Source organism: Sesamum indicum, linkage group LG4, assembly GCF_026168435.1.
Source record: "Sesamum indicum cultivar Baizhima isolate 11 linkage group LG4, ASM2616843v1, whole genome shotgun sequence".
Taxonomy (NCBI): domain Eukaryota; kingdom Viridiplantae; phylum Streptophyta; class Magnoliopsida; order Lamiales; family Pedaliaceae; genus Sesamum; species Sesamum indicum.
In genome coordinates this window covers 8,570,724-8,596,119 of record NC_142660.1, presented here as the reverse complement: position 1 = coordinate 8,596,119, position 25,396 = coordinate 8,570,724, and the positions used below count along the sequence as shown (strand labels likewise).

The 25,396-nt window shown below is 35.3% G+C and overlaps 1 protein-coding gene and 1 pseudogene across 8 annotated transcripts in view; one reads left to right on the top strand and one right to left on the bottom strand.

The window, feature by feature from the left end:
• Window positions 1–2,386: 2,386 nt before the first annotated feature.
• On the top strand, window positions 2,387–3,182 carry LOC148788398 (uncharacterized; annotated as a pseudogene).
• Window positions 3,183–6,412: 3,230 nt separating this feature from the next.
• Window positions 6,413–25,396, bottom strand: part of LOC105159807 (MAP3K epsilon protein kinase 1) — a 42,396-nt gene continuing 23,412 nt past the window's right edge. For 2 of the 8 annotated variants that reach the window (XM_088879571.1, XM_088879570.1), the window contains 8 exons: window positions 24,280–24,371; window positions 24,124–24,207; window positions 22,891–23,597; window positions 21,933–22,321; window positions 21,712–21,846; window positions 17,991–18,397; window positions 15,997–16,111; window positions 6,413–6,672 (listed from right to left, as the gene is read on the bottom strand). In XM_088879571.1, the coding sequence (XP_088735697.1) occupies window positions 6,496–6,672; window positions 15,997–16,111; window positions 17,991–18,397; window positions 21,712–21,846; window positions 21,933–22,321; window positions 22,891–23,597; window positions 24,124–24,207; window positions 24,280–24,371 (2,106 nt within the window). In that variant the 3' untranslated portion in view covers window positions 6,413–6,495. Of the gene's footprint in view, window positions 6,673–15,996; window positions 16,112–17,781; window positions 17,861–17,990; window positions 18,398–21,541; window positions 21,631–21,711; window positions 21,847–21,932; window positions 22,322–22,890; window positions 23,598–24,123; window positions 24,208–24,279; window positions 24,372–25,396 lie in introns of those variants that run through there. The other 6 variants (XM_088879575.1, XM_088879573.1, XM_088879572.1 and 3 more) reach the window with 5 other exon arrangements.

Here is a 25,396-nt window from a genome sequence, read left to right as displayed (position 1 = left end):
ACTCGGCCCGGTTGCATAAAAAATCATCTGTTACACCCAATCTATATATTGTTCATCATCTTAATATGAATAATTACCCTTGACATGGGCACTTGGGGTTTGCTCCTCAGGCACTGGACGGACAGTAACATCGTCAAAGTACTCATGCACCCTATCCTCACCATAAAAAGTCGAATTATAATATTCTTGCATAAACCCTCGCATACACAAGTGATAACTTCGTCGGGTGTTATGAACTTTGTGCTTTTGCATTTTCGGCAAAGGCACCTTATTTCACCAAATTTCTATTATAAAAATAGATAGCCGTTACAAAAATCATAGCAAAATAGTAATGGCCTACAAACTGTAATGGTTTTAGGCACACAAATTTTGTGATGATTTTTGTAATGATTTTTGCCGTTACAAAAAAAATTCCTTTTTATTATCCTCTCAATAACATCAACACGTTCAATCTGTTACAGAGGCCGTGTGCATTAGAACGGCCATACGGTCGCTACAAAAATATCGTTACAAATCCTGTCTTTTTTTCTAGTGAGGGGGGTAAACTGCTATTTTATTTTTATAAGGGGGTAAGTTGCTCATTTGCAAGATTAAATAAGGGTAAATTTCTATTCACCCTATATATATGTCATAGTCCGCAAATTACACGTGACTTCAATATAACTTCTAACATTCCATTATCTGAGAAATTTTAGAGAGAAAAGAAACAAAAAGAAACTTTGTGAAACCATGTTGATCTGGAAGACTCTTGACACGATTCTGGTGAGATTCCTATGGCTATGGATTTAGGTACGCTTCCGCATTTACGGTTATTGTATTTTTTAATGATTTAGCGAGATCTGTTCTAGGATTGATAGTGATTGTTATTTTACTGTGCAGTATTTGAAATCTAACAAGTAGTATCAGAACAGCTCATGTTCATTCATTAAGAAATTATGTTTCTTTTGGATTTACGAAATCTGTATGGATATATATGCATATTTGAAATCATATAGTTGAAATTTGTATGTATATATACTTGAAATTTAGGGCTTATGACTCTTGATATGCAATAATGTATGTATATTTATATGCACATTTGAGATCTATTGGACCTGATTTGTTAAAATCTTTGTGGATTCAGTTTTTGGTTTTGGATTGGTAGTCGACGTGGAGGAAGCCAGTCGCAGATGATTGGTGCGGTTGGACACCCATCGCCTCCTGGAACCCTTTTCCTTAAAAAAAAAAAAAGGAAGGACGAAAGTGGTGAGGGGAGGAAACCATTGGCGACAGGCCGCGATCGGGCAACACCTGCAGCGGTGCCAGACACTGTGGATGCAGGCGTGCTGGTGGGGGGGGGGGGGGAGGGGCAAATTTCTTCTTCCCCTCTTTTATGTCAAAAAAAAATTGTAGAGGGCCATTCTCATACCTGACGGCCGACGAGGTGCGCGGTGGGGGGGGGGATTTTTCTCCCCCTTCTGTGTGAAAAATTGCAGAGGCAGAAATCAATTTATGTATCTGCAAGCTGAAAAACGACGGGGTCAGACCCGGATGCAGGTAGGTCGACTTGGTCTAGCAGTCAACAGTTGATTGTTGATCGGTAAACTGCCAACAATTGACCATATCTTTTCAGTACATTTATTAAATTCAAATTTTGCAACGGTTATGCATATGTATTAATGCGAATTAATTGAAACAACATGTCACCAAATTTCTGCCTCTGCAAGCTTAAAAAACGACCGGGTTAGACCCGGATCCAGATGGGTCCAGCTGTCAACAATTGACTGTTAATCATTGATCGGTCAATGGTCAACAGTTGACCATATCAAATTTTTTGAAGTATTTTTTCGGTGCAATTTTTAAATTCAAATTTTTGAACAATTATGTACATGTTTTAATGTGAATTAATTGAAACAATATATCACCAGAGTGACCTCTCTTATTGAAGTTAATTTACTTTAAAATACAAAAGGAATTGTGTATGTAAATTTTTTTAATGTTGATCGGCCCAAAGGAAAGTACACATTTAACGAAATTTATATACATGTATGGTGGTAGACACGTGATGATTATTCGATTTTGCATGTGAATAACAAATTGGTCCAAAGGAAGATTTGTTGTTTAACATGTTATTATCATTAGTGTTTAATCACTGCAGTAAGATATCACTTACAAGTTAATATTTTGTCCAAAGATAGAATATTAATGGAGGCTCAATATTTTGAGGATTATTGTACCATTATTTTGAATTTTTTATTGTGATTTTATATTTTGTTTTAAAGACTTATGTGAGCATGTTTTATTGTACCTTGCTCTTGATTCGACTTCAAATCATGGCTCAAACTATTATGTTTTATTGTTTTATTATGGAGGCTCTTAATATTACTCCAGCATCAATTCCATCCCTATGCTAAATGGCTCAAACTTCAAATCATGGAAAGAGAACCTCGAGATAGTCCTCGTCGGTGATGGATCTTGACCTTGTACTAAGGGAAGATTCCCCTCCTGCACTTACAGATAAGAGTACCTATGAAGAAAAGAGTGAGAAAGAAAGGTGGGAGAAACCTAATTGTATGTGTATAATGATTATGAAGAAAACCATTCCAGAAGCATTTAGAGACACAATGTTTGAGACATTGACCAAAGCTAAAGATTTCCTTGCTGATATTGGAAAGAGGTTTGTCAAGAATGAGAAAGCTGAAACTGGTACACTCTTAATAAACTTAATTTCATAAAGGTACACTAGCAAAAACAATATCAAGGAGTACATTATGGAAATGTCTAATCTTGCTTAAAAATTAAGAGCACTTAAACTTGACCTCTCTGAGGACTGGTAAGTGCATTTGGTTCTGATATGTCTTTCAACACAATTTAGTCAGTTCAAAGTGAGCTACAACTGTCAGAAAGAGACTTAATCTCTGAGCTCATATCACATCGTGTTCAGGAAGAGGAAAGATTAAAGCAAGACAATACAGAAAGTGCTTACCTCGCCTCAACTTCAAAAAGCAAGGATAAGGCAAGAAAAGAAAGAAGAAAAATGGAGTTGCAGATATAGCCCCACAAAAGAAACAACAAAAGGAATTGAATGATCCGAAGGGTGTCTATTACTTCTATAAGCTAAAGGGCATTTCAAGAAGCATTATACCAACTATCACGGATGGCGTACTAAAAAAGGGTTGTTGGAGTTGCCAAAAGCCAAATGATGTTGAAAGATACGTTTATGTGGGTGATGGCAATGCGATTCAAGTAGAGGCAATAGGAAATTTGATTATTGTTGAAAATCAATTTTTTTTTCAATGTTGATGACATATTTGTCGTGCTTTCTTTTTCAGACGAAATGTGATTTCTATTTCTAATTTGGACAAATTTTCTTATTCATTTGGAGGTGAAAACTTTAGCTTATTTCTTAATTTAGAATTGGTTGGTTCCGATTCTTTATCTACTTAAGGTAATCTTTATTCCCTAGATACAATTGACTCTTTTAATGAATCCCTATATTCGAGGGTACAAGTTTTACAGTCTCAAAACTAAGTTGATTTTCGAGTTAGAAAATGCTCAGTTCTTTGAGGATGTTGCGTTTGCAGGGGAGATAAGGTTAAAAACATAGTCTTTGAAGAAGAATATGTTGATATTTCCATCGGCACCATTGACATTTTTCAGGATTTAGTTGCTAATGTTATAAACGGTGACCAGAAAGCCAATTTGATTAGCGATTTTTGGAACCATTTAGCAATCTTTATGAATGTAGTAAGCATTCATCTGTGGCACCATGTGTTTGTTGTACTTCCTATTTACGTTGAAAGGTGTTTAACGTCACAACCAATGTCCACAGACCAATTGAATAACCCACGTAGTTGGGCTGCGCATTGGATGGCAGCTATGAACCAACTTCTGAGGGTTGGTCTGAAACATTACAAGTCGAGGACCTCGAGACTGGGAAAGAGTCCTATAGAGACTTGCACTAAGTATTGCATTCATTGGATGAGTGTCGTATTTCATCGATAACAGACATGCGATCTCCATGCAATTTTAGTGGATTAGTTGACAAGGTTGTTAGCTAATTGAACTAACTCGCGGGAATCGTCATATAGAAGCTGGAGGCTTGGTTGGTATGATTTGAATTCCCAACTCCGATAGTACAGGATTAGTCCTTGGAATTGAGAAATCATGGCATTCGCATGCATATGATGGCTATATCTTGAGAGCCTAAATGTTCACGCCAACATTCACCTAGTTTCTAGTGCCATGGACCGTTGCTAGAAGACCACCCATGGTGACAGGTATTTTTTATTAATGGTTAATTAGAAATAATTAATTAATATTAAATTTAATTAATTATTGTGTTGGACACAATATCCAAGTCTAGCTGAGGGTGAACTTAAAGAGTCACACAAAAATTACTGTGGAATTGGTGGAATTAATTCGAGAAGAAACGAATTAATTTAATTAGATTAAATTAATTCAAGAAAAATATATAAATGATTGGATTATTTATTTAATAGTCCCTTTGATGGATGGCTTAAGAATTAATTAATTGGATTAATATCCAAGATCCAGTCTTCATATGCACACGACTGGCATGATTTTTCAAGTTTGAGAACTAAACCCGCACTATCAGAATCGAGAATACATTCATACCTACCAAGTCCTTCAAGCTTCCATATGACGATTCCAACAAGTCACTTAGAATATTTCAGACCGATCCTTAGAAGTTATTTTTCATAACTGCCAAACCTATGTGCGGCTCAATTCCACAAGTTAAACCTTTTACTTTGTAGAATTTTGTTGTGACATTGAAACATCATTAAACATAGGTGGTAAGCACAATAAAATACAATACCAGTTTGATACTCTTACAATATACATCAATTTTTTTGACAAAAATTGTTCAAATAGAAAAAAACCAATCCAATTGGATTTTTGGTCACTTATTCCAATAGTCCCTCTTGGACAAATAGGCTGATTATGCACAAGTAGTGCATGTTTTGTGGAGATTATGTGTGTAGACCTTTAAAAGACTAGGTCTTTCGAACATACTGTAATACTATCTCACAAAAACTATCTCCATATCTTGTTTTTAACTCTCTCCTTTGTGCAATACCATAAGCCACAAAATTCCCTCCTTTTGTCCATGGTTTTGAGTTCTCCTTGAAGCATATTCAAGTTAAGAAGAAGAAGAAATCATTTACATTGATCGATAGTGTAAAACGATTTGGTTTCTCCATCGAATCTAGTCCTTTCTAGCAAGAGGAGTACGCATGAAGTAGACTAGCTTTTGAGGGGTTCTACACTTGAACCCTCCAAGTGAACGTATCAAGAGAAGGATTTGGGGTTAATACTAGTAGCCGATCATAAAACGAGAAAAAGGTATATTTTTGTGGTTACTTTTGCTGTTCGTGTTATTTTTTGTTTGCCACTTTATAAATGCTAATTTATTTTATGTATCTGCATTTTATTTGCACTAAACTCCTGAAAATGATCAAAGGGTACACCTTTGATCCGATTTTTATTCCTTTATAGTTTTGAATTACCGTCTTTCACACTTCAGCCCCATTCTGGGGTTGAACTGCTTTCTTTCACTAACATCATGCTTGATTCAATGAAGGCAGTACATAACTTACTCATATCTACACAGGACTATACTGATGATGTGGGTATTATTAGAACGAGGATTGATGAAAAATACATCCCATGGCTATTAAGTTACTTGAATCGAGGTAGGCACGGGGAGTTCATCTGAGCCTAGCCTCATTAATCATAAAAAAAGGATAGCTTAGATAAGTTTTTAGTCTCGTAATTAAACTCTTTTGGTGTTCTAGTCCTCATTTTGCCTTATCAACAATAAAAAAAAAGGAAAAAGTGGATAAATTTTTAGTCGCGTAATTAAACCCCTTTGGTGTTTTAGTCTTTATTTGTTAGTGCTATAAAAAATTCTATAACTTTTTTTAATTTCTTGATTTAAGGATGAATTTTGCCAAATATTTTTTTCTTCTGGATCCAAGTCAACAGGTCTGACGTGGTGTTCCTTTTTTTTTTTTTTCTTATAAGCCTCCAAATGCCACATCAACCAAAAACAACCGATAAGGTGAGAAGCCCCAAATTTTAACTTGTATGTGCCACTTTCCAATCAATTTAAAATTTTTCGTCTAAATATGAGCTTAAATCGAGAAATTAAAAAAGGTACTAAACTATTTTCGAACCCTAATAACATAAAGGGCAATAATGCGAAAAATGGATCACTACAAAACTAAAATCACATATAAAATGGACAAGAAAAACCTCAAAAGAGAAAGATTGGAGATGAGGGATTTTTTAGAATGAATAGTAAGAATTACCACTTAATTACTAGAACTTAACTATATGAATAAAAGAATAATACACTTAAAATTGAACTCTGAAAAGAAAAAAGAATATTTTAATTAAGAAGAAGCAATACACAAGTTGGAAACAAGGTCAACACTCTAAATCCACAAATAGTTACACATGAATATATGAGATAAGAACAAAACATTGAATTTACAAAACGGTGTTGATATGAAGCGCTTTCAGAAGTGAAGTCGCCATTTGCTTAACCAGAACTTGGCCTCCAGAACTTTGCCCATCTCTTCTCTCCTCAATCAAATTTTGGAGCTTATGAGGGAGATCATTCTCCACAATCAATTGCTTTGGACGTGGATGATGCTCATATACAGCCTGAAAAGTGAACCAATCATCAAGAAACCATAAAAAGCTTACCTGAGAAGCCACCATCTATGTTTGGGAAAAATTGCAATTTTAGTGGCATAAGTAGAAGAGGTGGCAACTTTAGTCGTATATGAATCTATTTGGACAACTTTGTCATGTAATTTTAAAAAAGCGTGTAAGGGGGGGTGGCGTTCTTGATCCCGTAACTTTAGGACTGGCAATTTTAGTCCCGTAAGTTTCAAAAAGGTCGCAATTTTAGTCCTCCGTACAAATCTGGCCGATTTTTGGACAATTTTACCCCCTTCTTAGCTTTAAAATGAACAGTTTAGTCCAGGTTCAATTATTTTGCATTCTAATGCATATTTTTCACCCATGCTCGCCTAGAATGGTATCAGAGTCTAGGTCTATTGAAAAAATATATAATTATACATTTGATATTATTTATCCACTAATGGAGGAGACTTTTTGAGAGAAAAATGAAACCAAATGAAAGCTCGAGTTACTCTGAAAATAGGAAATATTTCCAGATTCTGGAAATACAAAGGAGAGAATTTCTCATGGAAATTCTGGACAAGTGTTACAACGGTCGCAAGAGGATTGATCCAAGACTTCTTACGCCGGAAGAGGAAAAAGAATGGCTGAGAAATTTTGAAGTTCGACAAGTGCTACTAGGGAATGCAGTGAGGAGTCTACACTCAACTGAAGTCCATGGTAGAATCCCAACCAGGAGAAGCGGAATGGGTAAATTCCTACGTAATTTCAGTTCTAAAAACTATGACTGATTAGAAGAAACTCGAGTCGGATACATAAAAGATCTCTCAAGATCTAAGGGAGATCCAAAAGAAGGTTCAAGACTATGGAGATAGGTTAATCCATATACCTATGAAAATATAATCTTTGAGCTAAAAGGTGGACAAGGTCATTAAGATCCTTCCCGATCTACACAAGGGCCTTACAAATCTGAGGGCAAAAATTACAGATCTGAAAAGGAACCAAAGGGAGAGCCCTGAGACATCAAGATCCAGATAGGAGCGAATCAGGAACGCCCTTGGAACAGTACCTCTTCTACACCAGAAGGGAAAGGCTACGGAGATTCCAAAGCCAAATACCAGAGAAGATGTGATTATCACATTTATCAGATCCATAAAATAATGGAGGTAACGACAGCAGATCTATCAGATCTACAAGAATTGGCGGAATCCTTTTCCCAACTCGGGATCGTGGATTTAGTCAATATCCAAACAAATAAGATCACTCCAGCACTACCACCACCAGAGGGAAGTACATGCTCTAATGATCCTCCACAGGATCAACTGATGAGAGAAAGTTCGGATTTCCACACTAATGCCACTCCAACGTTCGTGGGAACCAGGCTAAAGGAGAATCCAGGAAGAAATCCAAAAAGAGTGCTTGAATATACACCTTGGGCAAGGACCATGCTCCAGCCCTTACATCCATATGGCGCTATACTGAACCTGGATATTACCGATTTCCGAAATACCGAGAAATTGATAGACGAATGGGTTGCAGCCATCAAGATAGCAGCAGCTACCCTAGAGCTCGACAAGAAAAACTTCATAAAGCTTGTGGAGTTAAGCTTAGAGGGATCTGTGAAGATCGGATGGGATAATATCCAAGATACCAAAGTCAGCATCCTTGTCGGAGATTCGAAAGGCGCGATAGCAGACCAGCTAGGAAGGCTTATCAAGATACACTTCATCGGAGATGGATACTTCGAAGGAAGTAAAGTAGAAACGACTAGAGAATATGCACAGGCTCTCTTAAGCCTTGAACTAAGGAGTATTTGCACAGTAAATGAATACATCTATTGATTTTGTAAGTACTTCTTCTATAGTGGAGTAGCAACGGAAGTAGCAACTCCAATGTTCTTCGCAAATATATGCAGTCCATGGTGGAAAATGTTGACCCAATTATACAAAGTACCTGAAGGACAGTTGGATTCAGTGGCGTGAAGAATGTCTTTCCTTAAAGACAAACTGAAGGATTGGTGTTATCAAGCATCCATCTAAAAAAACATGAAAAGACTGAGAGGTAAAATCAAACGAACTCCTCTTTGTTGCGATAACAATGATTTTCCAACCATTATAGGAGAATCAAGCGAGCCGAGGAAAAGGAGGAAGCAAAATAGTGACTCTTACCCCAGGAGTTCCAGAAGAACCTTTTCCCGATAGAGATCATGGTGGTCCAAATCCAAAGCCAGAACATATAAATCTGGACAGAAAACAGGACCAACAAGGGTTTCATCTCAAGGATCTAGATGAACAGATGCAAGACCCATTGAAAGAACTCCTATAAGAACAACTTTCAGACGGGCTCATACTCGAGCCAATTAAAGTTTCAAAGACTGCAATTGATGGACTTGCAGAGCGAAAGGACATATATCTCCCGATTGCCCACAGAAACGTGGTGAATTGAGAAAATTTGATGCCACGGATGATATCCTAGATGCAGTTTACTATGGCGATTTGGTACCCATTTACCAATTCGAAGATCTTCCTTCATACGAAAGCGTCTATGAGGGGAAATAGAGACTGATTCGGATAGATCTTCAACAGAGTCACAATAATTACAATGAGGGAGATAGGCTTCAAACTTCCGAAAGCCTATCAGGATTTTTTTCCAAAATGACGGTGTCAAGCAAAACCATGGAAAGAATTATGCGACAAGATTCCAACCTCAACCCATACGATGGATTTAGGATTGGAAGGATTGGAAAAGTCCTGAACCAGATAGGACTGAACCAAAGGAAGAATCACATAATCTAAAAAGTAAGTTCAGGTGATTTTGCTATACCTATGGAACTTATTGGTAATGTGATGGAGATGCAATTAATTTCTAAAGATAGATTCCTAAAGAACTAGTTGCTACTATGAAATACATCCACATAGGAACTATTGAAGTAGTAATAAAAGCAACTTTAAAGAAGGAATTGATTCATAAATACATTTATCTATATTGGATAGAAGAATCAATAACCTAAAATATGGTTATCTTGGAACAATGATAGGTAATTTGTATGCAGGAAAACTAATGCTTGACATTCATCTAGGATTGCATACAAACTAGCAGACCAAGATTTCAGTAGAGTCTTAACCCTTCATCAAGATTTTAACAGAAAAGACCTAATGAAAGAAGGAAATAGACCGTATTCTGTAACTTATAGAATTGCATATGCCCTTTCCGTTACACATCATTCAGATTTGTTTCTTAGGAAAAAGTATATTGAGATTCCCAAAATTTTCAAGGAATTTGCCAAGGTAATGATATCAGATCCTTCAAGATACCTAAAATAGGTGATTTTGATATCATCATTAAAGATCACCCAGTTTTAGATAGAACACTTAGCTCTAGAACTGAGTTTAGTGGTCGAATGTCCTTTTCGGAAGATAGGATTACAAGCTACAAAGGAAAGGAGAAAGAGTTACTAAAAGCTTTAACTCCTCAAGAGATTATGGTAGATAACATAAAACTTAGATGCCCTGAAGGATGGAAGGAAATACAAGTAATATTTGACATCACCAAGAAAGAAAATTTTTTCCCTTGTGATAACTTATATCATTTGCAGCAACCTGTTGCTGGAAAATATGAAGGCATATTAGAAATAGCAGGCCATGAAATTCTAGTTGCAGGTGTTGCAGGATGAGAAAATGGGTGTATGACTTTGGGGTTAAGTTTGCTCGAAGATCATAAATCATTGGAAAGGAAAGGTAACGGAATGGAATTCAGTCTTGATGGTGTTACCATAAAGATTGAATGACAAGTCCCTTTTTTATATACATATCTGTTGGTATGTTGTATGATCAATATAAGACAGAATATTTTGCAACTTATATTGATTTAGGATAAGGAATTTGCACGGCAAAGCCTGAAGTTTTTCCTAAAGAAGCAAGGGAACCCTTACCCGTTATCGTAGGAATGGATTTTTCACAAAAAATTCCTGATACTCAATAAGGGAATATGAGAAGTCAAGATCATGATTGGAGGAGCATTCAGATCGCCCTGGTTTAGAGTAAAAACACCTCCTATTTACTTTCATTATACAGGTGCCGAAATCTTGCTAGGTAACAATTTCATTCAAACTTTTGCAAGATATATGCAAGATAATCAAAGGAATCTGTTAATTTTTACTACTAACTGTGGTAGTGAGATACAGGTGTTGCAAAGAGAAAAGGCATTTAACAGGATAATGCCAATAAATTTTCGCAACAAACATGGTGATTTTGATTCCAGATTAACTCATCCAAGAATGCAGGATAAGAGAAAATTTAATAAGGTCCTTTTTTCTTTCAGGCAACAGGGACTCATAAACAACGATAGTTGCTATAAGGAATCCGAGGAGGAAATTATGAACATTAAAGAAGCACTACTGGAAATGAAATCGCTAGATACCAGCGAGGAAAGCAGGCTTTCTCTTGAGAATGTCAAGAGGCTCATCCAGAGTGAAAACCCTCTAGCATGGTGGGATAGGAACAAGATCGAAGCTACTCTAAAGCTCAAGGAAGAATGCAGTACGAGTACGTTCGATACAAAAATATCCAGATGAATATGGAAGACAAGAAAGATTTGCAGATGATTATTGAAGAGATATCAGTCTTCGACTCATCGAGCCTGGAATCTCTACCTACAACAACCTTGGATTTCTAGTAAGAAACCATGGTGAGATGAAGAGAGGTAAACTCAGTTGGTAATTAACTATCAAGGCATTAATAAAATACTAGAGTTTGATGGTTATTACATTCCTAGTAAATAACACTTAATTGATTGCATTAAAAGGGAAAAAGTGTTTCCTAAATTTGATTGCAAATCTGGATTTTATCAGATTAAGATGGAGAGTGAATAAAACAAATTTACTTCATTCTCCACACTATAGGGACAATATATCTGGAATGTGCTTCCAATAGGTTTAGCTAATGAACCCCATATATTCCAAAGAAAGATGGATAATCTTTTTAAAGATTATTTTGAATTCATGTTTGTCTATATTGACGACATATTGATTGCATCTAAAAATATGAAAGTACACACTAAACATCTTGAAATATTTTCTGATGCATGCCATAAAGAAGGTTTAGTGCTTTCTGAGAAGAAAGCTACTATTGCTATAAATAAAATTGAATTTTTAGGAATTCTTATTGACGAAACAGGGATTGAGTTACAAGACCATATTCTGGAGAAAATTCGTAATTTTCCAGACGTACTCAAGGACAAGAAGCATTTGCAGAGCTTTTTGGGAGTTGTTAATTTTGCAGGTATCTTCATTAAGGATCTTGCAAGATACAGGAAGGATTTCCGACCATTTTTGAAAGAAACAAAAAGTTCAAACTGAAAATGGAAAGAAATCCACACAAAAAGGGTTCGTGAGCTGAAACAGATTTCAGTAACTTGTCAAAGCTTGCTATACCACAAGACGGGGATGAATTGGTAGTCTACTCAGACGCCAATGACTACAGATGGACAGTAGTGTTCATGAAGAAGACAACTATAGGGGAAGAACCTTATGGATACACAGGAGCGTTGTTCTTAGAACAACAAGCCAAAGTTTGACATATTAACGAGAAAGAATTCTTTACGGTTTTGAAGGCTTTTAACAAATGGCCTTTATTTTTACTTGCTAAAAAATTTACTTTAAAAGTTGATAATACTAATGTCACGGTTTTCTTAAAAAATAAATTAGAATCGAAAATAGAGAAAGCTCGTATTATCAGAGGCAAGCTGAATGCCAATATTATTGTTATAATATTGTTGTTATAAAATCTCATTAAAATATTCTTGCAGATTTCCTGACGAGAGATGGAGGCATCTGAAGCAAACTCCATCATGTTGAGACTCAGGCACCTCCGGAAAAATCTCGAGGAGCTTGACAGAAAGTTCGGACAGCTAGCGGTTAATGCCCAAGTTGTCTGACAAATCCAAAGAGCTGATCTAAATACAGTCCAGGTCGCAATAAGAAGTTCCTAATTAGCATCCACATTGCTATGAAACGAATTACGAGAACCAATTGGGAAGGCTTCACATTCAAGGATGACTCACGAGTTGACGACCCTAAACATGCCTTTAGAGTACAGGGCTTTAGACCTGTAGTGTCGAATTCGAGTACTGATTGCACAAGGCCATCACCATACCTGGTGAAACGGCAACAGTTAAATCACAAGAAGTGCAAACTGCTGTAGGATCAAGTCAACCAAGCACCTCTAGGGTTAAAGAGGGAGAGGTTAGCCTTAGGCCAACACTTCTAAGGTTAATAGTAACGATTAGTATCTTCTTCTGCTTGCTAGGAATATTAGTGAATGTGGGGAAGTTAATTTCTCGCAAAGGGGTGAACCCAAGCAAGACCATTATCGTTTACATCCAAAAAATATAATAAGGTCTGGATGTTAGAAGGGTCGAAACCAAAAGATTTTTGAGAATGGTATGATTTTGGAGCTTGCTTCAGTTCATACTATGTGAACAAGTTTTCAGAAAATTTCAAAACTTCCAGAATGGATCAGTGGGGTGGTCTTTGATTCATGGCAAAACAACCCCCACCTAAAAAGAGGCGATGTTTCGAAAATAAAATTCATATCAGTTGCTTCAGAAACGGCAGGAAAGGGGTCCCATCCAGCACTTCATTTCATGAAGTTGCAGAGACCAGACATGGTAGCTTTCAATAAAATCAAAGCTGCCTCAAGAGAAGCTCCCCTAGTACCAACTATTAATGAAAACAGTATTTCTACCAGAAGAACATGGAGATTATGGGTCTGTCTCACGAAGATGGACAGAGTCAAGTATCCGTCAAGATTTTCTCGAAAAAAGTGAATGGATCGTTCCTGTTAAATTCCATGACAAGAAAAAGCACTGAGTTGGCAGAAAACTTATTTGAAAAGAAGAGGATGTTAATCTGAAAAAATAAGTTGTCGGTGATCGAAGCAACAAGGATGAAGACGTGCAACATGTTTCATGTTCATAACCATTTATGCCCTTGCTGTGAAAAACAAGAGAAGTCCCTATTCCGGACAAAAGTTTGGGTTACACAAAATAAACTCGAATCAGACTAAGACAAGGAAAAAAGAAATTTTTTTACAAAAAGAAGTAAAAAATAAAAAATGTAAAAAGCAAGGATAAGACTGTCAGCAGAAAACGACAAAGGCCAACAGTCAACAAAGCGGAAAGCCAGCTGAAAATCACGTGACCGACAAGCCATTATGACCAACAGCTGGAGAGGACGAAGCAATGACGAACACAGTGACGTTATTCGAAAGAGACAAAATGATGACGAATGCAATGAAGTCATAAAAAAAAAGTTTGGAGTCCGAATTTGAAGTCCGCGAACGCCTATTAATAAAGATGCAATGAAGCAGAGGGGGATCATCAGAAAAACTTCTCCTACTCTTCAAAGCATTAGAATTTTTGAGTCTTTTCAATAATTTGTAGTGTTTTAATCATTCAGTTTATAGGGGTTTCCCAACAAGTCAAGTCCTCATAACCTGAGAGGCTAAACAGTTATCTTCTCCAACGGAGGAATAATATCTATATAATATTTTCTATATTTTGTCAACAAAACTAAGGCTTCTGTTCAATTTGTTATCCAAAATTCTATTAAGTCCTTGTAACGAAGTGTTCTACGCCCTAAGGTAGGAAACGAAATAGGGATGTGCTATTTTGTTGCTGAATGAGCCAAGTACCTGCGAACCATTTGCTGTGGTAGTGTGGTTGGAGGAAGTCCATAAAACCGAAGACTTGGAATACCAAAAAACAAGACGGTCGAAAATGTATGAATTTATGAGGACTTAATTTATTTCGGAAGCATGTTGGACCAATTTTTTAGCATTAGGGGTTGATTATTAAAGATAAGTAAGATACCCTAAGAGACCAAATATTGCTAAAATTCTGAAAAACTTTGGGACCATAGGTGTACTTTCATAGCCCACTCGCAATCAAAACATGTGGTCTAATTTTTGTGCGGATGGGGTTTTTTGAACATTATTTTGTATCACAAGAGAGGTAATTGATAATTTAATTTTTACAAAGAATTTTTTAAATATTTCCACTATCACAGGAGAGGTCTCTGAATTTTTTCCTAAGAATCACACCATACCCATCTGAAGTGGAACTATTCGTAGAAGAGGGCCCTTTCCCCTCACAAGGAATTTAGTTACATATGAAGCAAACCACTCGAAAACGGAATATATGGTCATCTACTAACCCATGGTTTACTAATCCATGCACAATAAGATTTTAACTAGTTGCAATTAGTGTCTTTTAGATTGGTTTATCACAAAGAATATTTATTTCAGGCTGCATCAGTAACCCTGATAAATATAAGGGTTTTATTGTAATTTTAGTCCTATAATTATACTGATTTTATATTTTAATCCTGCAACTTCTTAGCGTTGCAAAATTATCCTTTATCTTTCTTAATTTCACAATTTCATGACAAATTTGACTGAAACCTAACATGTGCCAATTAAAAATTAAAAAAACATATTTTGTTGGTTGTTTGGCTGTCATGACATGGCAACTTATGCCACGTTGCCCATGTTTTTGGTTTTACTTCACCACTACCTGCCACGTCATCATAATTCAACCAAAAAAAAAAATGTGCTTCCCCAATTTTTAACCAGCACATGTCCCTTTTCGATCAACATTAAAAATTTCGGTCAAATTTATTCTGAAATTATGAAATTAAAAAAGGGAAGAATCTTTTTACAACCCTAATAAATTATTGGACTATAACGCTATAATAGGTTTAATTACACGATTAAAAGTACAATTTTAGCTGAAGTATAAGTACATAAACATGCAAGGATGTCGAGGTAGGTTGTGAGATGTCTCAGAACAATAAGTGTTGAATGCTAGAAACGAATTTAAGTTCAGCTACACTAACTATCCCTACTCATATTCGATTGCAATTTTAGTCATGTAGGAATAGAGAGTGACAATTTGGTCCTTGGAGATCAATTTAGTTATGTACTTGGAAAAATTGCAACGTAAGGACCATTCTAATTGGGAACTCATTTGTTGGCTAGAGTAGTGCATCTATTCTGCACTAGACAATAATTTGAGAATTTTCGACTAAAATTATTCAGAAATTTCCAATTTCTTTGGATTTAATTGTAGAAAAGAATTACTAAAATTGATTTTAATAGAACAAACATTGTTATTCTTTATACTAACAGGACTAAAATTGTAATTTTTTCACCACTGTCCCAAACATAGAATAAAAGACTAAGAATGGTAGGTCATTGCATCAGGTAAGTGAATAAAGTTTTAGCAAAAGAAAAATTGTGAAGTATATAAAAGGCAAATGAGGTGACATGTGAATGAGTTATCTACCTTTATTAGTTTAAGCAAATTGAGGCGTGCTATAGCATCTGGATGGTCAAGTCTAGAGATTAGCAGTGGCGTTAAACCGTTGACTGCCAAAGTAGTATTTATTCGAGACGATTTCCTGCCATTCATAATCCAAACATCAAATTCTTAAACTAATATAATAAATAGCCAGATGAAGATTTTCAGTCACACTATTTACTCGATAAATTGAAAGATTAAAGGAAACTAGAATTGGAGAAGAAATCGCCTAGCATTGAATAATGAACAGGATATCCTATTTTCCTGTTAGAGTAGGAAAACTTGTATTTTTCTTTCAGTACGTTAAGTTCAGTACAATTTTCCATCCATTGTTATGAGATTCTCGTTAATGATATCAAAAGTTATAAAAATTCTCATTTTGAGTAGTTTCATCATATTTTGTTAGTATTTTAATGAAAAGGACACATGGCTGTTGACTCTTTGGTCTCTTTTAGTAATGTGCTTAAACACTTTTAATCCCATTAGTTACAGAATTTTCATTAATGTCCCATAAGCTACAAAAAATCTCACTTTGAGTCATTTCATCAAATTTTATTACTAATTGAAATTTTTGATCGCTTATAAAATCATTAATGAAAATCTCGTAATCAATTGGATGAAAAATATATTGACCATAAAATAAGGGGAGAAAATATTATTCACCCCATTAGCAATCAAACTAACTCAAAATCATAAATGTCAATAGATATACTTCTTTTTATAATATGATAGGGAAAAATGCAAGCAACCCCTTATGATATCGCAAATAATCAAATTATCCCTATGAAAAAAAATAAATAGCGATTTATCTTCCTGTATTTTTTAAAATACAAAAATTTACCCATCTTTGATATTTAAAATGAAGCAATTTACCTCTCTGTATAAGGAGGTAAATTATTTCATTTTAAAAAGTATAAGTACATAAATTGCTATATTTTTTTCATAAAGAGATAATATGCTCATTTTCAATATCACTGGACATACATTACTATTCACCCTAGTATGATATATAAGATGAAGAAGTGACCATTGATATCAAATATACAAACTCACACAAATCAAATAAAACCCACTCCATTGCCATCCATTCTCAGCCACACAACCACAAACCAATTTGCTGAATGCTACCACCCTTTCCAGTCCTTCATCACTATTGCTCGCAGCCCGCAAATAAAATAAAATAAACAACTGTTGCTATCAATCTTTCATTTTTATTTATTACCTTAAAAGCTCAAAGTAGGCCAAAGCTAACTCTAGTAAATTAGATTGGATAAGAAAGATACAACTAATATGGAAGGTCTAATTCCTCTAATTATAACTATATTTAATACTTTAGTACTATACTTTATTAACATTATAAAATGATCCTTCATCTTTTTTAATTTTGCCATTTCATAATAGAAATGACCAAAAAATTGATGTGTCAGTTAAAAATAAGACGTGGAAACTTATGCCACGCCATCCATTTTTGTTTTACATCCACCAGTTAGCACGTCATCATAATTCAACAAATAAGATGACACTTTCCAACCAACTTTGAAAATTTCAGCTAAATTTGTCTTGAATCGTGAAATTAAAATAGATAAAAGACATTTTACAACTCTAACAATTGTTACAAGACTAAATGCTAAAAGGGTATAATTAGAGGACTAAAATCGCAATTAAGTCTAATATATGGAACATATAATAGTTGAAGCTAATTAGTAAAAACATGCAATATAATCAAGATCCATCAGGCAACATGCATGCATACATAATCTTTAAACAGATGATTACCATATGCTAAAATAACAAACGGCATACATGATTGTTATCAAGATTGGTTCCAGTATGTGTAGAAACGGTTGTTCTGGAACATAGAATAGATGAAGCTAATCAATAGAAGCATGCAATATAATCAAGATTCATCAGGTAACATGCATGAATAGATAAATCTTCGAACACAGAGATACCATATGCTAAAATAACAATCGACATACGTGATGATTTTCAAGAATGGTTCCAGTATGTGAAGAAACTGTTGTTCTGTACAGCACTGGAAGAATTGAACAAGCTTCTGCACAGCTTCCTTTTTCAGCAAAGCTTGTTCCACTTTCCTGCTTTCATTGTCATGTGCCAAGCATACGGCAAGTGAGTCTAAAGCAGTCACAGACCAGACCTCATCTTCAAGAAGGCTCAGGTACACATCTAAGCCCCCATGAACTCGCAATTGGTCTCTTGAATTTCGCGATGCTTGGGCCATATCACATAGAAGAGGTAACGCATACTGTTTTAGAGGAGAATCTGTGATGATAAAATGCATTAAGTGGGGAATGATTCCATTTTCTGCTGCCAGTTCCTGTCTCTTCTTGTTAATCTTACATAGATTGAATAACGCGTTAAGGACCTTCAATACAGGAAACTAGTGAGCCAACAATATCAAATAATAGGGGATTCAAATTCAAAGGAACATGAAATATAAGTTACAAGTTGTAGTACTAATCTGTGTGGAAAATTGCATCTTACGTCCCACAAGTTAGATTTGTTGTGATTTTGATCCCTTTATTTTTTAACTCACCACATTGCACTCCATAACTAAGTAATTTTGCAATTGTAGTCTCAAGCCTAAATTCCATAAAATTTCTTACTGAAATAGTCTTAATTCCCTCAAGATGTAACAGAATTCGTGCCATATAAGTGCGGTTTCTGTAAGAAGTTCACCAGAATTAAGGTTGGAACAAAAACTTCAATTTCGTTAAAGTAATTGAACGCAATGCGATGAATTCATAAACAATGAAACCAAAATTATAAAAAACTAACTTATAGAACATAAAATGCTATTTTCCTGCCTAACCATATTAAGGAGGTCATATAACTCCTTTTATAACTAAGAAGCCAACTATCTACATTGTCTAGCTGAAAAGTTCCAATTTGTCAGCATGAAACATTTCTCAGAAATGTATCTAAAAATTATAGCACCTTTCATGAAGTCCCATGGAGTAAACTGCTGGTCGTATTATATTGGAGGGAAATTGTAATTGTAGCAAGTATGGGAAGATAATTTTAGTCCTATAAGAATTCATCTTAACAATTTGATCATGTATATTTCACACTTGAGGAGAAAAATGTGCACCTAACATGAACACGACCATATGTTAATTGGGTACATACGAGGCAATTTAGCAAATTCTAGAATTTTGGTCCTCAATGTGTGAATTTTAAAATTATAGAGCAAATTTATGAATTGTATAGAACTAAAATTGTCATCCCCATACTTACAAAACTCAAATTGCAATTTTCTCGATAAAGTATAGGACAATAGAGATTCCAGAAACACATTTCATGTTTGTAATAATATTCAAGTTTCAATCATTTCTTTGATGACCAATAGGTCCTATACCAAATGAGGTGAATCTACCAAAAATCTAGGACAACAGAGATTCTAGAATATACCTCTCATCAGATAATATAATTCAACTGTATATTAAATGTGGTTATATCAGTCATGCGTTTTGTAGGCTCACAATTGATAGAATCAAGACGTATTTCACTGTTTGAGAATAGCAATCACATAATCTCACTAAAATAAACCTTATCCGGAATTTCTTGTACTACACACAACCAGCACTTATTATTTTTCTTTTTCAATTCCAAAAAGTAGGTCGTGTTAGTGGCAAAACATTTTCCTGAACTGCGTAATTATCTATGCAGAGAGAAGCTTTTCTGAAGCAACAATAATAGGTGAAAGTAACACAAAGTTGTTGCAGCTGATTGATTCCAATTAAGTTCAAGCTTAGTTGCGTCAACTTCTGTACACTCATCAAAATTCACTTGCAACAAAGGGAGACCATGGAATTGTTCCGAATATTTATATTTTACGTTCTACAAGTTAGTCTCTTTGTGGTTTTGGTCTCGTTATTGCTGAACTCACCATATTACATCCCATAACTCCGAAAAAATTGCAATTTTAGCCTCAATCCTTAATTCTGTTAAATTTTTTACGGAAACAACACATGAATGACTTGAGATCTATTAAGTCTCGAGGGAAAATTGAAGTTGTTTTCCATCAGAAATTTAATGGAATTAAGGTTTAGGACCAAAATTGTTAATTTTTTCGAGTTATGGGCTGCAATACGGGAGTTATAGATAATGGGACCAAAATTCCAAAGAAACTAACTTATGAGACCTAAAATACAATTCACCTGGAATTGTCATTTAACATACATCGAGCATGGTTGCTGCTTCAAAATAACTGGATTTGCAAATAGAGTAATGTTACAATAAAATATCATTTCCCATATTAAATGACTCAAGATAGTGCACATCTATAGGCTACACTAGTTCTGATTAGCGTTTTTACCAGGAGCTCTTATACCGGTACACTTAATTAAGTTGGTCACATGTATTTTTCCGACTATATTAGCAAATTCCAGCTATTTTTATCTTGAATATGCAAAATTTTTAAAATTACAGGACAAAATTTTCCAAATTGATTGATAAAGAAGTCAAATTGTCACTCAGTACCAAAAATACAATTTTTCCTATATGGATGGATAGATCAAATCTGGAGATATAACATCAAAATCCAGAGTTAATCCGAGAATTGTATGTTTTTGTTGATCCAAATGGAATACATATAATTGACTCATTACAATCATAGCTAAACATATTGCTTTTACACTCATACCTTATTCAGGATTTAACCTATCAGAAAATCAAGTTCTTATAACTGTTCGATTTTGATTTTGCACTTCCGGAGCATTTAAAACAAACCAACTTCTGACATCCATATATCTTCGAGAAAAGTTTCTGATAGCTAATGCACACAACACTTGTTTTTATTTACTTATAAGAACCACTCTCTGTTAAAGAACTCTTCCTCTCATGCATTTAAAACGAACCAACTTCTGACATCCATATATCTTGGAGAAAAGTTTCTGATAGTTAATGCACACAACACTTGTTTTTATTTACTTATAAGAACCACTCTCTGTTAAAGAACTCTTCCTCTCATGCATGATGCCGTGCACGGAAATAGCTTTAAAGTATTTCAAATGTCTCTCTATTTCGGTGCTTCTCCTTGTAGAAAGAATAATCTCTTCTCCTTGTAGAAAGAATAATCTTATAACAAGTCAAGTATTTCAAGCTCCGGTTCAATAACATTGATGCATTCCTCCACACCAAAATGCATTTAGAGTATTTTCTATGTTAAGGATGCACTTCCCTTTTCTACGATGTGCAAATTAGGAAACATTGCAATTTTAATTATGTATGTATGACAATTTTAGTCTCTACGAATCTACTTTGGCAATTTTATTTCTGTAATTTTTAAAATTTCTCAAATTGAGGACGAAAATAGCCAAAATGGCTTGAAAAATGCACCAAATCAAGCTTGTCACATGCATGTCATGTGCACTTTTCCATCTATTTTTGTCCCAATATGTAAAGTTTTCAAAATCAGAGGAATTGTGAAAATGAATTCGTGCAAGACTAAAATTACGACTTCCGCACATACATGATTAAAATTACAATTGCCCCGTGCAAATCATACCTTTTCTCTAAGAAGTTGTTGATTTGTAGTAAATTATCTGACAACTTGGTGCTTAATTACTCCCTGTCATTCTGCTTATCCTCCATAATCTATTGGTATGAAGCTATCACTTACACATAAGGTTGCAGTATTACCAACAATAAGGTGAACTTTAAGAAGAGATGTCTCACCTCATGATGTATTTCTGGCACAAGAGAATCTTCTTTCAAGTCGAGGTTAGGGATCAGGTATTTGATAGCATCTGCTCGTTGAAGATTCTCTAAGTAATGTGGGTCAGTTGAGAGATGATTTATACACTTCAACAACTGAAAGAAACAAAACGATAAGAATGACAGTTCACCACAGAGATTTAAATGCAGTGTTCAAACATTCAACCTTTTTGTTATAGTACCTTCAAAAGAATTTGGGATTCAATATTGTCAAACATCTGTAAAAGACGACTGAGCAAACTTTGGCTACACATGTAGGATTTTACGGTTGTGTCTGCTGCTGCAAACTCAAGTAGAAGGTCAGCCACTTTTTCCAGATACTCTCGAGCAATATCAACATTCCAGGGAGATACAGCATGAGATACTAGGCCAGATGATGTCTCACTCTCTGGTCTACTATTTAAAACATCAGGACTAGATAGCACCCCAGACGTAGTCCGCGTTACAAGCCTAGAAGTGCCAGCAATCGCTCCATTAGATGGGAGACGTCCTAACTTCTTACTTGCTACTCTAGGTAAATTTCTTGGCAATGATTCGACATTAGAATTGTCCCTGTCTCGTCCAGATACATCTGAGAAAAAGCAACACATATTAGTCGTGTACCATATTGGTGATTAACTTTAACCAAAAGCGAGTTAATAAGAAACTAAGGTCAAATTCTCGATGGCGAAAATTGCATCTTTGATCTTGAATCTTAGCGTCAGTACACTTTTTGTCCAATTGGCTTGGCTACGAGATTTTCATTAATGGTCCCATAAATTACAAAAACTCACTCTTACTCATTTTGTCAAATTCCGCTAGCATTTTAAAGGAAAAGATACATGTTAAGCATGCGGCCGTCATTCAACAGAATACAAGGAAAGGACTAAGAGTGAGAATTTTTATAACTTATGGGACGATTAATTAAAATTTCGTAATCAATGAAACTAAAAGTGGTCGAAGAGTTGAGGGCCATGTGCTTAGCACGAGTCTTTTCCATCAAAATATTAATGAAAGCTAATAAAAGGACTAACTTTGAGATTTGTTTTTTAACTTATGGGACCATCCATAAGAAACAAAGCCGAGAGATATTTTGTGAAGTGTCCTACGCTAACTTGAGTTCTTCCATGAGAATTATGCAAAATAATCAGTTACAGTCACCTGCAAATTCAGCCATCAAAAGATCAAGTCCATTTGTTTTTTCATGTCTCTCTACTCCTGAAAGACTCCGGACATACTCAAGTTGACCGGAGAAATGACGCCGTGGAGGTTCTTTATCCAATAAACTAAGAGGGGGACGAACAGTGTCTTGTTGGCTTGTCGTGGGAGTAGATGATCCATTTGATGCAACGTCTGTTGATTTTCTGGCCTTATCTGTTGATGGTCTACCCACTACATTTGCACCTCGTTGCTGTTTTACATCAACTTCAGCTTTACAAGGTTCATTTTTCCATCTATCTGTACTTACCCTGTCAGCATCTGGAGGGAAAGAACTTGAGTCAAGTGAATGTGATACTGAAGCTCGTGAAGGTTCCTGTAGTCCAGCTTGTGATGTCTGACCTCCTTGCTTAGCTTTGACATGTTCGGGCCGGTCAGTCCCATAGAGTGAGGTCTCTATTTGCACCAGGGAAGGATTGCTAGAATCCAGAGAAGTAGACCGGGGTCGTAGATCTAACCTATCTAGAGTAAACCCACCGCCAGTAGCTCCAGAAGCTAGACGAATTGCCTCATCCAAATTGTAAAGAGTGTTAACAAGTCTGAGTAATATCCCGTTCTTGGCAGCTATACGGCAAAAATCATTTCTAGAGGTCGACTTCTTAAGCTTGAAGACTTGCCACATGCCATCAATAGCCATATGAACCATTTCCCTGGATTCAAGGAAATCACAGGGAATTAGTTCATGCAGCTGGAAAAACCAAACTTACACCAAAATAAATTTGTATATACATTACAGAATTTGTCAATGAATCCACAGAAGAATATCTTGATAAAGATGTCTTTCTAATCACAAAACTTAATTTGGCAGTCAAAACCCTGCAACTAGCTAATTAAATTTTTTGGCCTGTAATTATATCCATTTGGTACTTTACTCGTGCTCATGTAAATTCCAATTTTAAACTCAAGGGGTGTACTTGCAATATAACAAAGGACACGGACTATTATCCATAATTAAACATAACTTTAAAGGATGTGGATGTAATTGATCCTTAGGTATTCAAAGAACTTTGACTTCAACGTAAAGCCATATGAATGGAATTCGAACACTTTTTTCATTCCAATTCTTCCTAATTAGAACACAACTGGGGTGCAACCCTATGGGTGAAGATAGTATAGAACATTGCAATAAAATTTAAACGACATAAATCAGATGTTACACGATTATAACTCACTGACCTGTACTTAGCATAATCCGTCTCCAAAAATCCAACTAGGATCGGTATACCCCGACAAGCAATAAACATTTGCAATGTTGACGAGCTACAAAGAGAAATGATCTAATCACATATATTGAACAAAACAAAAAGCATATGCAACAAGAAAAAATTTAACCTTGACTGACAAAGTTGCTGCAGAAAGCACGCTGCTTCAAAGCGGACCTCTGGGGGGCGGTCAGGAACAGCAAAGCTCATGACAACAGGAATCTGGAACAGAATAGGAACAAGCATAACTCACAATAATAAACATTACACAAAAATCAGAATTACACTCTATACATTTGCTACTAACAACATAAGAACAAAAGGAAAGGGAAATGAGAAATGTAAGAAAGGAAAGGGTGAGGCAGAACAAGCACACTTAGTAAAAATAAAGTAAGCTATTCAAGATGCTATGTACCATAGTCATGCTATAAGATCAACCTAAGTGTAAAGGCGCTAACGGCCATGTACTAAGCACGTGAAATTTTCGGTTAAAATATCTAACAGAAAGGTGCCATGAATCACAACGTATTACTTTCTAGAAGTTCAAGGATCAAAAGTAAGAATTCGGCACTAATTGAAGAAAAGTGGAAAGGCCCTAAATTACAAGAAATTTCCCCGGAATTGGAGCACTTAACTAGATCATTATGTGTGCATTGTTCACTTTTTCGGCCACAACAAACTCAAATTGATTGGAAAGTCTAAGTTTGTGCACTTCAAGGGGTAGATTAGTTCGAGCACAAATGGTGCTAGTTTAAGATATAATGATTGTCAAACCTTTGTGTTGACATTTTTATGATATCAAAAGGGAACCCATAAAAAGGAACTATAGATAAAATCCTTATGCACAATAAATGGACTAGTATACCAACAATATGAATTGATAAATGTACTAGAAGAAATATGATTTTCGCTGTAGCTAATTACTATGCCCAAAGGAAAAAAATCATGGCGAATACAAATTAAATACGGCTCAACAGCCATCAATCGTTGTATCTGCAAGTGAGGCCAAAACATTAGCCATAGCTAAAAAACCATGGCAAATGTTTTGGCCCTATCCAAAAATCATGGCAAATATTGATTAACCGAGGTAAAAAAAAAATTCCAATAGTTAATAGTATTGTTTTACCATGATTTTTAAGTCATGATCATTTATAGTGTAGCAAAAAAAATAATTTTTATGTAGTGATGCTAGCTTCATACGGGTCGCTCGATATTGGTTGTCAGAAATCGAAAAAATTCAAATATAT